Source organism: Schistocerca piceifrons, chromosome 1 (genome assembly GCF_021461385.2).
Source record: "Schistocerca piceifrons isolate TAMUIC-IGC-003096 chromosome 1, iqSchPice1.1, whole genome shotgun sequence".
Lineage (NCBI taxonomy): Eukaryota > Metazoa > Arthropoda > Insecta > Orthoptera > Acrididae > Schistocerca > Schistocerca piceifrons.
In genome coordinates, this window is record NC_060138.1 from 475,873,231 (window position 1) to 475,885,326 (window position 12,096).

Sequence of the window (12,096 nt, forward strand, 5' to 3'; positions counted from 1 at the left end):
TGTGTGTTCAGTGTTGGGTAAAAAAAACAGATAAATGCTCTTGGTGACAATGAGAATAATTTAATCTGTAGCGGCTCCCACTTTGCAGGTTCCCAAATAAAGACTTGGGATAAAATGAAAGCAGTCAGCCCAGCCTAACAAAAACATGGCACATACATGGCGAAAAAGTACCTAGAAACAACTGTCTCTTGCAAAAGGTTATTCAGCAACAAAAGTTCGCTTCCATTTGTCACTTTAAGGGTGCTCTTATTTGCTGGTAACTTAACAATAAAAATTAACTGTGCAGTTCATTTAAACTAATTCATTGAACTAATTCAATAGGAAATACTATCTCAAAAGGAATGGTTCTGTGAAAAGAGTGACTTTGCCCATCTCTGTTTTAACCACTGTCAATAGCTCTGTCACACTCCTCCCAAAATACATTGTCCTTGCTACCATCCAGGACACTGGACCCATTGCATTTCTATAATCCTTGGATGATAGAATTGAGAGATTCTGCACCACAAGGAGAGAATCCACCCACACATAAGGCTGGCTGTGAGGGCTTTTAAACTTCATGCACACATGCCGATTTTATGACATTGCTACATGTGTGGGGTACTTTTGACTGCAGGTGGAGAAAAAAATATGTTTGCATGAAACTGTTTAGGAAATTGTAATGTAAGTGTGCACATCACAACATAGAGTAGTTTAAGTATGTATTTTTGAGATGTAAACTCACTTCGCATAAAGACAAAAATTAAATCTTACAAAGACTGTGTATTCTGGAGGGTTTGTCTTTTAAATCTAATCAGAATCATTACCAATACATTCTTTGAAAACTGAGAATTAATGTTCCTTGCGTACATCCCATGTAACTTTCTTCAGTGTTAGTCCTTCCACTCTAGTGAAGGACCTTACACATATTTGATACGTGAGGGATAGTATTTCTTGGTGGTTCAGATTCTTTTTTATCCACAGAATGCTATCCTCTCCTTCGCAGCTTGCTTGAGATGTTGCAGCCAGAGCTTTTGAATCACTATTATCTACCCCTGCTCAGTATCTGTATTATGATCACTTTCTGAAATGAGGTCACTTCGCTCTGTCATTATTTATCCCATATTCATTTGCACAATAGGATGCCATGTGACATCATTTTAGAATGTGCAATCTCTTCTTAAAGTTCAGTTACTATAGTGGCTACTTTCACATGTGTGGGAGATATTTTTACCAAGGTATAAGAACACGAATGCTTTGCTTCACAGGACAATGTGTGAAACTGCTGAACTTGAAAATGGTTAAAAGTATGAACAGTTGATTTAGCAGAATGTGGGAGGTCATAGTTGTAGAACTGATTTAACAGTGCTGCCAACATACCTAAGCTATCTGGGTATATTGTAACTCATACATGTACTTACAGGTTAAATGTTGCCTGTTCAGTCCCTACTAACATCCAGTCAGAATAGTGTTTTCATGTACAATTATTAAATTCTTTTTGACATCTAATTTTAAAGCTATACATCCAGGTGTAATGACTAGGCCTGTCTTCAGAATAACTACTCTCTTCTCTGCTAAGGTGTATGATTATCTTCAAAAGCATTCAACACTACCGTAAACAGTCAGTCACTAAGTTAGTCGAACATCAACAGTCAACATATTGTTGCTCCATCTGAATTGAGGGATAATCTGTACAGGTGAAATTTGTGAGACATACACTCCTGGAAATTGAAATAAGAACACCGTGAATTCATTGTCCCAGGAAGGGGAAACTTTATTGACACATTCCTGGGGTCAGATACATCACATGATCACACTGACAGAACCACAGGCACATAGACACAGGCAACAGAGCATGCACAATGTCGGCACTAGTACAGTGTATATCTACCTTTCGCAGCAATGCAGGCTGCTATTCTCCCATGGAGACGATCGTAGAGATGCTGGATGTAGTCCTGTGGAACGGCTTGCCATGCCATTTCCACCTGGCACCTCAGTTGGACCAGCGTTCGTGCTGGACGTGCAGACCGCGTGAGACGATGCTTCATCCAGTCCCAAACATGCTCAATGGGGGACAGATCCGGAGATCTTGCTGGCCAGGGTAGTTGACTTACACCTTCTAGAGCACGTTGAGTGGCACAGGATACATGCGGACGTGCATTGTCCTGTTGGAACAGCAAGTTCCCTTGCCGGTCTAGGAGTGGTAGAACGATGGGTTCGATGACGGTTTGGATGTACCGTGCACTATTCAGTGTCCCCTCGACGATCACCAGTGGTGTACGGCCAGTGTAGGAGATCGCTCCCCACACCATGATGCCGGGTGTTGGCCCTGTGTGCCTCGGTCGTATGCAGTCCTGATTGTGGCGCTCACCTGCACGGCGCCAAACACGCATACGACCATCATTGGCACCAAGGCAGAAGCGACTCTCATCGCTGAAGACGACACATCTCCATTCGTCCCTCCATTCACGCCTGTCGCGACACCACTGGAGGCGGGCTGCACGATGTTGGGGCGTGAGCGGAAGACGGCCTAATGGTGTGCGGGACCGTAGCCCAGCTTCATGGAGACGGTTGCAAATGGTCCTCGCCGATACCCCAAGAGCAACAGTGTCCCTAATTTGCTGGGAAGTGGCGGTGCGGTCCCCTACGGCACTGCGTAGGATCCTACGGTCTTGGCGTGCATCCGTGCGTCGCTGCGGTCCGGTGCCAGGTCGACGGGCACGTGCACCTTCCGCCGACCACTGGCGACAACATCGATGTATTGTGGAGACCTCACGCCCCACGTGTTGAGCAATTCGGCGGTACGTCCACCCGGCCTCCCGCATGCCCACTATACGCCCTCGCTCAAAGTCCGTCAACTGCACATACGGTTCACGTCCACGCTGTCGCGGCATGCTACCAGTGTTAAAGACTGCGATGGAGCTCCGTATGCCACGGCAAACTGGCTGACACTGACGGCGGCGGTGCACAAATGCTGCGCAGCTAGTGCCATTCGACGGCCAACACCGCGGTTCCTGGTGTGTCCGCTGTGCCGTGCGTGTGATCATTGCTTGTACAGCCCTCTCGCAGTGTCCGGAGCAAGTGTGGTGGGTCTGACACACCGGTGTCAATGTGTTCTTTTTTCCATTTCCAGGAGTGTATTAACAGTATTTGGTGAGTATGCAAGAATTAGTAGGAAGTTTATTTTTTTGTGGTGAACATTTGGGGAAAAAGTGCCGCTCTCGTTTGAGCCATGTATGGTTTGTTGGTGTCACATAGGCATTTCCAATGACGAGGCAGGAAAAATATCCAAATGAAACTTTCATTGTGCCACACCAAACAGGAAGACTTTATCTGTTCAGTGGAAGTTTGAAGAAAGCAAGAAACTCTCCCCCTTGCTTAGCTCATGTCTGGGTGTGCTTTTGGGTGCGTTAGTAGGAGCAACTTGGTATATATCTTCTGCTACACAGTGTTGCAGTGAAAGACTTACATGACTGACTTAATTCCTTTGGCCCCTATGAGGGCATAGGGGATCCAGGAGAACTGGCCATTTGAATCTGTTCTGCACGAGTTTCGCCAACTCTTTTTGCTTCCTCTTCCACTGTCGTCTTCACCTAGGTCTTCCTCTCTTCCTTATTCCCTGGGGATTCCTTTCCAATGCCTTTTTTCTCGATGGCTCCATCTGGTTTTCTCAGTGTTTCCCCAACCACCCCACTTTCTCTCTTGTATCTAGTCTTCAGATATCTGGTTTTTTATTGACCAGAGCTCCACATAACATTTTTTCTGGTCACCAGATATTCATGATGCTTCGAAGACCTCTATTTATGAAACTTTGTAACTGGGATGTTATCTTTTTATCAATTTTTCAGATTACACTGGTGCACAGAAGGCCAGCCTTCACATTTGTATAAAAAATATAGATTTTTTTGTTTTGTTTTGTACCAGATATTTCTACTTTTCCATATTGGATATATTTGTATGAAGGCAGCATTTGCCTTTTTAATGCAGTTTTTCAAGTCCTCTCCAGCTACACCATCTTCTGTCACTATACTATCCAGATACAGGAATGAGTTGACAAGTCTCCACCTGCTGCTCCCCTATTAACAGTGGCACCTCCATGTTCCCTGAATTTACTCTCATTTCCTTTGTTTTGCCTATATTTATCTTGAGGCCAGCATCCTCTGCATCTTCTTGCAGTATGTTTAATTTGGCTTGCGTGTCAGTCAGCCTTTGAGCTGTTACAGTGAAAGTGTGGATGAATAATGTCGGACAGTCAGCTGTCTCCTTCACCATGTAGTAGATGATATTCCTCTGCTATGCCATTTCATTTCCAAGACATAAAACTACTGCTCTTCCCTTCAAAAGATTTAACAGGCAGAAAAGGCACTTCTGTGTCTGCAGAGCTGTAATAAAGAGCAGTTCCTAATAGTAGTCCTTCACTACACTTCAGTATCTAACATGCCCCACATTTTATTAAACAAGCTTTTTACATACCATCAGATACAAACCAACATCCCTTTATTGCTTCTTTAGTATCCATATTTAGTTATGTAAAATTTTGCATGAATTGTTGGATTTAACTTCAGTAAATTGCAGTTGAAATATCTAATCTTGAAACGATCTTCTGAACAATCTGTTACAGACAAAAAATTGCCCTGTTGAGAATGGCTTCCATGTAATCCAATAGAATCCCACCAAAAAGTCTCCCAGAGCAACATTAGGCTCCACTGCCTACTGTATATACAGCAACAATTGTAAAGTATTTATTCTTTGGACTTTTCTAGACAAACAAGCTAATCTCCATGTTCCCAGTACCAGCATACTTGTAAATGACTGTTATTTATATCTGTCTGCTCAACTCGACTTTTGTTTCTTTTGGTAAATGTTGCTTTATCAATGCACTGTCATTAGCATAAGTGGGAACTACCCTTTTGATACACCATACTATATACAGCCAAGTTTGCTGATTAATTGTGAAAGTAAAGGGTGATTATCCTTTGTTTGGAGGGAGAGTAATCTGATTATAGTAAACTTGTTGCCTATACATCATATTTTGCATTCACCATTTGACAGTAATGGCCATAAATAAAGAACTACATCAGGAAGTATTAAAATTCTTTGATAGCTAGAATCCATTCAGTTTGCTAAGATGTTTTCACCTCTGTGTTAATTTCTGCAGTGTGACATTTGTGCTCATTCAGTAGCAATAAATTTAGTTCCTCACTGAAACCAGTCCCCATCTACCTTATTCAGCAGGACTCAGTATTTTAATCAGTTAAGAGATGCAGAAATCTGTGACAAACTATTGTAAAAGAAAACAATTCTGCAGCCATAAAGATAAATTATTTTGAATTTGTTTTTTGTGTCACCCACAAACAAAAACAGTATAATGAATCTAAGTACCCTGCTTTGTCAGTGCATTATTTGTGTTGTAGACAGCAAATCTACCCTGAAGTCTGTGTTGTTGTTGTTGTTGTTCTTCTTCTTGAAAAACCTCGTAATACGCAGACTATAGTTAACCTCAGAAAGCACTTTTTATTTACACAAAAATATTTTGTTCCAGATTTTCACGAGATTTGGCAAGGTTTTGAAGATAGTCACTTTCACCAAAAACAGTAAGCATTTATATAGTAGTTTATGGGTAAGACATAGATATTAATATATACTGACCACCTATTATATTGGTTATTTGTATAGTGTTTTTTCTGCATGTTACAAAATATTCTCACTTCACTAGCTGACATGACAATGAATATAACTGTAGTTGGTGTTCAACATCTTTTTTAATCTATGAACATTAAGGTTTGTTTGCAAGAGACTTAATTTCATTTTATACGGTTGGATGCATTATACAGAAATATTGCAATTAGTGTGTGGATTGTAAATAATAATTCTTTACTTTTGAGATGTTTATAGTTTTTCTCAGGATTGTAAGACCGAGGTGTATAAGACTTCGGGTAAGGTGTGATGGTAATAAAATTCCTCTTACCTTTCAGATACGTTCCAAGCTTTGATTCAGTATCCAGATGTAATCACAGCTCAAGCTGCCAAGCTGGTGAGTGTGATGCATGATTTTATTCTATAAAGCAACATTTAAGCAATGTTTAAGGAGCATGCCCATTCCATGCTGCAGTCTGACAAGTTCGTTTTTCATAGTCTGTTTTCTCCTCCTCATTAATGATCTGCCTCACCAGCCGTTGTGGCAGAGCGGTTCTAGGCGCTTAAGTCCGGAAACGCACTGCTGCTATGGTTGCAGGTTCGAATTCTGCCTCGGACATGGATGTGTGTGATGTCCTTAGGTTAGTTAAGTTTAAGTGGTTCTAAGTCTAGGGGACTGATGACCTCAGATGTTAAGTGCCATGATCCTGAGAGCCATTTGAACCATTTTTTGATCTGTGTCAAAAGTACGATTTGTCAAAGAACAGATTTTTCTGAGTTGTGATAATTGAAAAAACAATCCCGTTAATATGAATTACTGAGTACTTTAGACACATAGCAAAAGTATTGTCTTCAGAAATAATAAATAATGTAATTTACCTTGAATTATATTTTGACACATACACAGAAAGGCCCAAGGGAATAATATGTTTGAAAAGAATATTTGTTACAGTCGAGGGATCAAAGGAGGTGGTGGAATGATGATTGGTGGCAGGGAGCAGCAAAATACACTAGTGCCCTGACAATAGTATCTTTCTGCTGCACCTGTCTGTAGTGTACGCTTCAGGGTGCGTGCAGAGCATTTAGTATTAATTTTCATGTTAGTTATGTACTGTGAAGGTACTATGCCAATGTAGTGTTCATTATTAGTGGCATAAAGCAAACACAGCGGTTTCATTAAGCAGCTAAAACGGTAGTTTTATGAGCCTATAAACTGTTCTAGGAAAAGACAGAAGCAGGTCCTCCCCGCTTGATGCAGAGGACACATTGGTGATGCTGCAAAGTATTCTTCTCCCTCTGCACATCACGCAGCCACCTTCTTATTTGCACACAGCTGGGGAATATCAGGGAATTCAGTAAAATTGCTGTTGGGACGTGAATGGACGGTGACCACTGACACTGCTACAGATACGTAGCACACAAGTCATAAAACTGTTAAATACGGCATGTGTCAGAAGCTTGTCAGTAAATCTTGGCTGTTAGTTATGTCCATATAAATAAAAAATGAATATTTTTGTTTGTTCAAGAAATTACATCTCAATAGTTTGTCATAAATTGCTTTGAAATTTTGACACAATGTTGCATATTCAAATGCAAGTGTTTCTGTGTGCTTACTGGAGTACCATGTGTTGAACTTATCAGCAACACAAGCAGTACTAAACGTAGTATATAAAAGATTAATGGAAAATCTCATATAAAGATGTGAAACAAATACTAACAAAGAGATAGAGGGGATGGCCAGTACTTACCTCAGCTCAGTACAGCCGATAGATACACAAAAAACAGAACCGAAAATTTACGTTCCTAGCTTTCGGAACAAATGTTCCTTCATCAGGGAGGAGAGAGGGTAAAGAAAGGGAAGAAGGGAAAGTAGATTCAGTTACTCACAACCCAGGTTATGAAGCAACAGGGAAAGGAAAACAGGGAGGGTAGCAAGGATGGAGGCATGGTTGTCAGAGGGAAGCCAAAGATAAGTACTGTGCCAGCTTCAAACCAAAGAGGATGCATATAGAAGTAAAGAGGTATAAAGATATATAGTATAAAGCTATTCACGCATCTTTTCATCCTACATTGTTGTGTTTATCTTTATACTATATATCTCTTTACTTTTGTATGCATCCTCTTTGGTTTGAAGCTGGCACAGTACTTACAGTAGAATATCTTGTGCTTCCCTCTGACAACCATGCCTCCATCCTTGCTACCCTCCCTGTTTTCCTTTCCCTGTTGCTTCATAACCTTGGTTGTGAGTAACTGAATCTACTTTCCCTTCTTCCCTTTCTTTCCCCTCTCTCCTCCCTGATGAAGGAACATTTGTTCCGAAAGCTAGGAACGTAAATTTTCGGTTCTATTTTTTGTGTATCTATCGGCTGTACTGAGCTAAGTACTGGCCAGCCCCTCTATCTCTTTGTTAGTATTTGTTAAACGTATTATATCCCGAACAGTATGCTTCTGTACAGTTGTGGCTTCATTCACTTTGTAGCAGTCATTTCTAACTAAGATAAGAGACCATATAAACTATTAGACACGTTGTTTTCCCTTGTATAGTCTTTCTCCTTATGTATAATTCCATACAAAAATTCTATACAGAACTACGTGCTCTTTTTATTTTCTGCCTTGCAGTCTGTTAACAGGAAACTTGGATTTTAGTCTAATTGGCTTATGATTACGATACTACAGAATCTGAATTTGAGGCATCTAGTATCAAAACAAGCCAAGTTGTTAAATTTTTTTTTTTTCAATTTTGATGGAAAAACCTCTAGAGGCAAAACAATGATGGTCACAAACGTTTTTCTAAGTTGAACACTTAAAAATTTTGGGCATCGTGGCTGTTGGCTCTCTTTGTCCAATGGGCTGTGAGCAGGTGCAACTCAGAAGCCTGACTGGGCACATATACAACAGCCTGAACAAACAGCTATGGGAGGGCTTGTCATTGTATTTTTTCCACTCTCACTAGGAAGAAAATATGCTCACCAGAAACGATGTGCAGATTTGCAGACTGTCACCAGTCACTGATAAGCTGTCTAGCTCTCAGATGGCCTCTTTCCTTTCCTTCTGTCTTCCGTTATGACTAGCCTACTATGTTCACGGCCAACAGAGATTCACAATTAAGACGTATTGACACTGTCTGTCTCCAATAAATGGAAGCATCTGTCCTTCTCCAAGAACAATAGTGTCCTGAGGAAGGCCATGGTGATAAGGTCGAAATGTGGGTTTTTCAGTTTGTAACTAAAGTATTTCATACAATGATGCAGTACTTCACTCAGTAGAATTTTAGTCACTATGACACTGGCTGCAGAAATCTATGTGGTTATGATAGTTACATACTTCCCATTACCATTATTTCCATTTGCCTCTTCTAAGCAGCTCATCCATATTTCAGAGTAATGGTTAGTAAACACAAATTGAATATGACATTTCGGATGGAAACAAGCAGTTATCTGGTCATTACTAGGTACTAGATTGGAATATGGCCACGAAAAACCGCATTTTTTTTAACATAAAATTTGGCATAAAGTAGCTTATTAAACATATTGGAAAATTGTCAACTTTCCAGTGTGATATCAACTAATCCAGTCGTGTTTAAATTTGCTCTAACTTGCAATTGTGACATTATAACTGATACTAATGTGTCATTGCTTGAGGTAAACACTGTCAATGGTTATATATACGACTTCTTATTTTTACCAGTCTTTGGATGGTCAGAACATCTACAACTCGTGCTGCACTCTTCGGATTGAATACTCGAAGCTAACAAGTTTAAATGTGAAGTACAACAATGACAAGAGTCGTGACTACACTAATCCAAGCTTACCTACTGGAGATCCTGGCCTTGATGCAACACTGGCTTTGGGTGGTGAGCTGTTGCCACAGCTACTTCTAGGTGGTGCTGGTGGAGCTCGCCATCGTGGAATTGGTCAAGATTCAGCTACAGCAGCTGCTGCCCGTCTCCCTCCACCAGGTAAAATATTAGCCTTGTTTGTAGATGTAGACATTATTTGATGGTTTTTGTGATGTAATGATAGCTTTTAATCCTACTTAGAATCAACAATACCTACTTTTGATAAGACATTTGTTTGGTTTATAAGAAAAAAAAAAGCTCAAGTGGCAGTGAATTTGCCAGATACACAGATAATTACAAGTACTTACGCATTTGTTGCTGCTAATAATAAAAAGCTATTACCGATTTCCCTCAAAGCCCGCATACTTTGATATGAAAACAAAAGCACATGGAAGTAAAACTAAAACTACAATCAACTTGGTATGTTCCTGTGTGTCTCAACATGTTAATAATTGATAATAAAGTGTTCGTTGGTTGAAACAATAAAAATATGTAAAATTTTCGCTGTGTGGCATTCATTTGACCATGGGCACAAGTAATTTTGACATAAATATTTTGACTGGTGTACTTTGTCCATCTCAGTTTCCTTGGTGATGTGTACTTAGTTTTTCAGAAAGTGTCATAGAAAAAACCAGTAAATCCGCCATGCTCTTATTCTTTACAAAATTGAACTCCCTTGTATAAACTGCTTAAAATGTTTGATTACTTTGAAAGTGATTTAATGTCAGATACTCAATGGAAAGAATTTAAACCAAAGATGACTTATAAAGGGTTTGAAATTACATGCAAAGTTCATTGAGAGTCAGTATACTGGATGAATATAGCATAGAGTATTTGTGTGCTGCAAGCTATATTGCCTCTTAACACAAATACAGTTTCAAACTGTAATATTGTCTTCTTGGGTTAAACCTTCAGCATAGAATTGTACCTCTTAATGAGTGGATTATGACACAATTTTAGATGGACTTGGTAATCATATGAAATTCAGAAAGTCAAATTTTTGTTCCCCATGGAAGTAGTTCATTAGTCAGCTTGCAACTGGCACCAAGTGACTACCCAAGGTTAGTTGTTCAGTGATACAGGTACCTCCCCCCCCCCCCCCCTCCCTCCTCATCCCCCCCCCACCCCACCCCAATCCCCAACTCCTTCCTGCTAGAATGTACACACACACACACACACACACACACACACACACACACACACACACCTACCTTTTTGAACCAATTTTCTATTGGATCTCGCAAACTTACGACAAATTGTGTGTCGGTTAATAATTATAAACATTAAATTTTATAATTCTTCCAGAAATGGCTACTTAAATGGTCTAAATGTACTTAAGTTCATAGCTACTCAAAAATATATATTAATGCTAATTATATTGGTTGAGAACTATTATCATATTTCATTAACTGTCAAAGAAAACATGGTATTTAGCAGTTTGCATTTTATGTTATTCATAGTGTGTAAAGTGTTTCCATATTACTAGCACTTTCATATAACGTCCATAAATTTCCTTAGCATTTTGGAACCCTCGTTCATTGTGTTTTGCCCAGGTAGTTGTTGGACCAAAAAATAGGACTTAGCTTTTGATTTAGTATTCAGATTTTGCAGAATTTACTTTTTTAGTCTTTATTTGATGTTGGCCTTGTGTGCTGTGCAGAGTGGAGGAAGTAAATTCATAATGAACGAATGTATTATAACTTTCATAAAAGGTTAAAATGTGTCAAGTGGCGACACAATCGAAGTCTGTGTAGTATGGGATATGCAGTGAATACCTAAATCCTGCGGATAAATGCATGTAGCACATAACCTGTAAGCTATAGCTAACAAATTGGCAAATGATTGTGTTAACAGCATATATCAGCATGACCAATAGTTGGGCTAATAGAGATGTTCAAAGTCACGTTTGCCACTAGAGTTCAGTTTGTCACTTTCCTGGCATTAATTTAATGACTTTGCATATAAGAACATGCCTGATTGTAAAGAACGTTCCTGCATGTATGTCCCATACAGACCATGGTGCCGTTCTAGGTAGTGATGATACAGTAACATGAATTCTCGAAGTGTGCGGGTCACCAGGCGACAGGCAACTCAAATGGCCACCCCTTTGGAACAATGAGCTGGACTCGCTCAGCACTTGGGAAGACAATTCATTTCTGCAAACGTCACATTATTTTGCAAGAGCTCTAGATGGAGCTAGCTTAAAATGCATAATTGTCTATGTAGTCAGGCATTAGTACATCAGTGTTAGTTTATATATGTCATTCTCCATCTGAATAAAAAAATCTTCTCACCAAGCAGTGGCAGAACACACACATAGAGGAAGGTTGTAATTAGGCAAGCTTTTGGAGCCAGTGGCACCTTCATCAGGCAGAAGGGTTGAAGGGGAAGGAAGACGGTGAAGGTAAAGGAATGGAGAGGTCCAGGAACAAAAGGGTAGAGAAGGAAAGACTCTTTCCTTTTCATCCCATGCCGTAAGTTTCCTCTGACTCCAGGTTCTGGGTAATTTTGCCAAAAACAACCCTTTTCCTAGACCTCTCCAGTTCTTTTATTCTGAATGCACTGGAAGATAACATGCCCATATCTCGGAAGAAATTCTAAGTATTTAAAAACTTAGATACATGTAAGGAAATACCACTCTCTTA

At 39.9% G+C, this 12,096-nt stretch overlaps 1 protein-coding gene across 4 annotated transcripts in view; it reads left to right on the forward strand.

Moving 5' to 3' along the window:
* LOC124794879 (polypyrimidine tract-binding protein 1) overlaps positions 1-12,096 on the forward strand; it is a 264,872-nt gene that overhangs the window by 195,752 nt on the left and 57,024 nt on the right. For all 4 annotated transcript variants that reach the window (XM_047258570.1, XM_047258579.1, XM_047258586.1 and 1 more), the window contains exons 6-8: positions 5,519-5,570; positions 5,952-6,010; positions 9,301-9,571. In XM_047258570.1, coding sequence (XP_047114526.1) covers positions 5,519-5,570; positions 5,952-6,010; positions 9,301-9,571 — 382 coding nt within the window. The remainder of the gene's footprint in view (positions 1-5,518; positions 5,571-5,951; positions 6,011-9,300; positions 9,572-12,096) is intronic.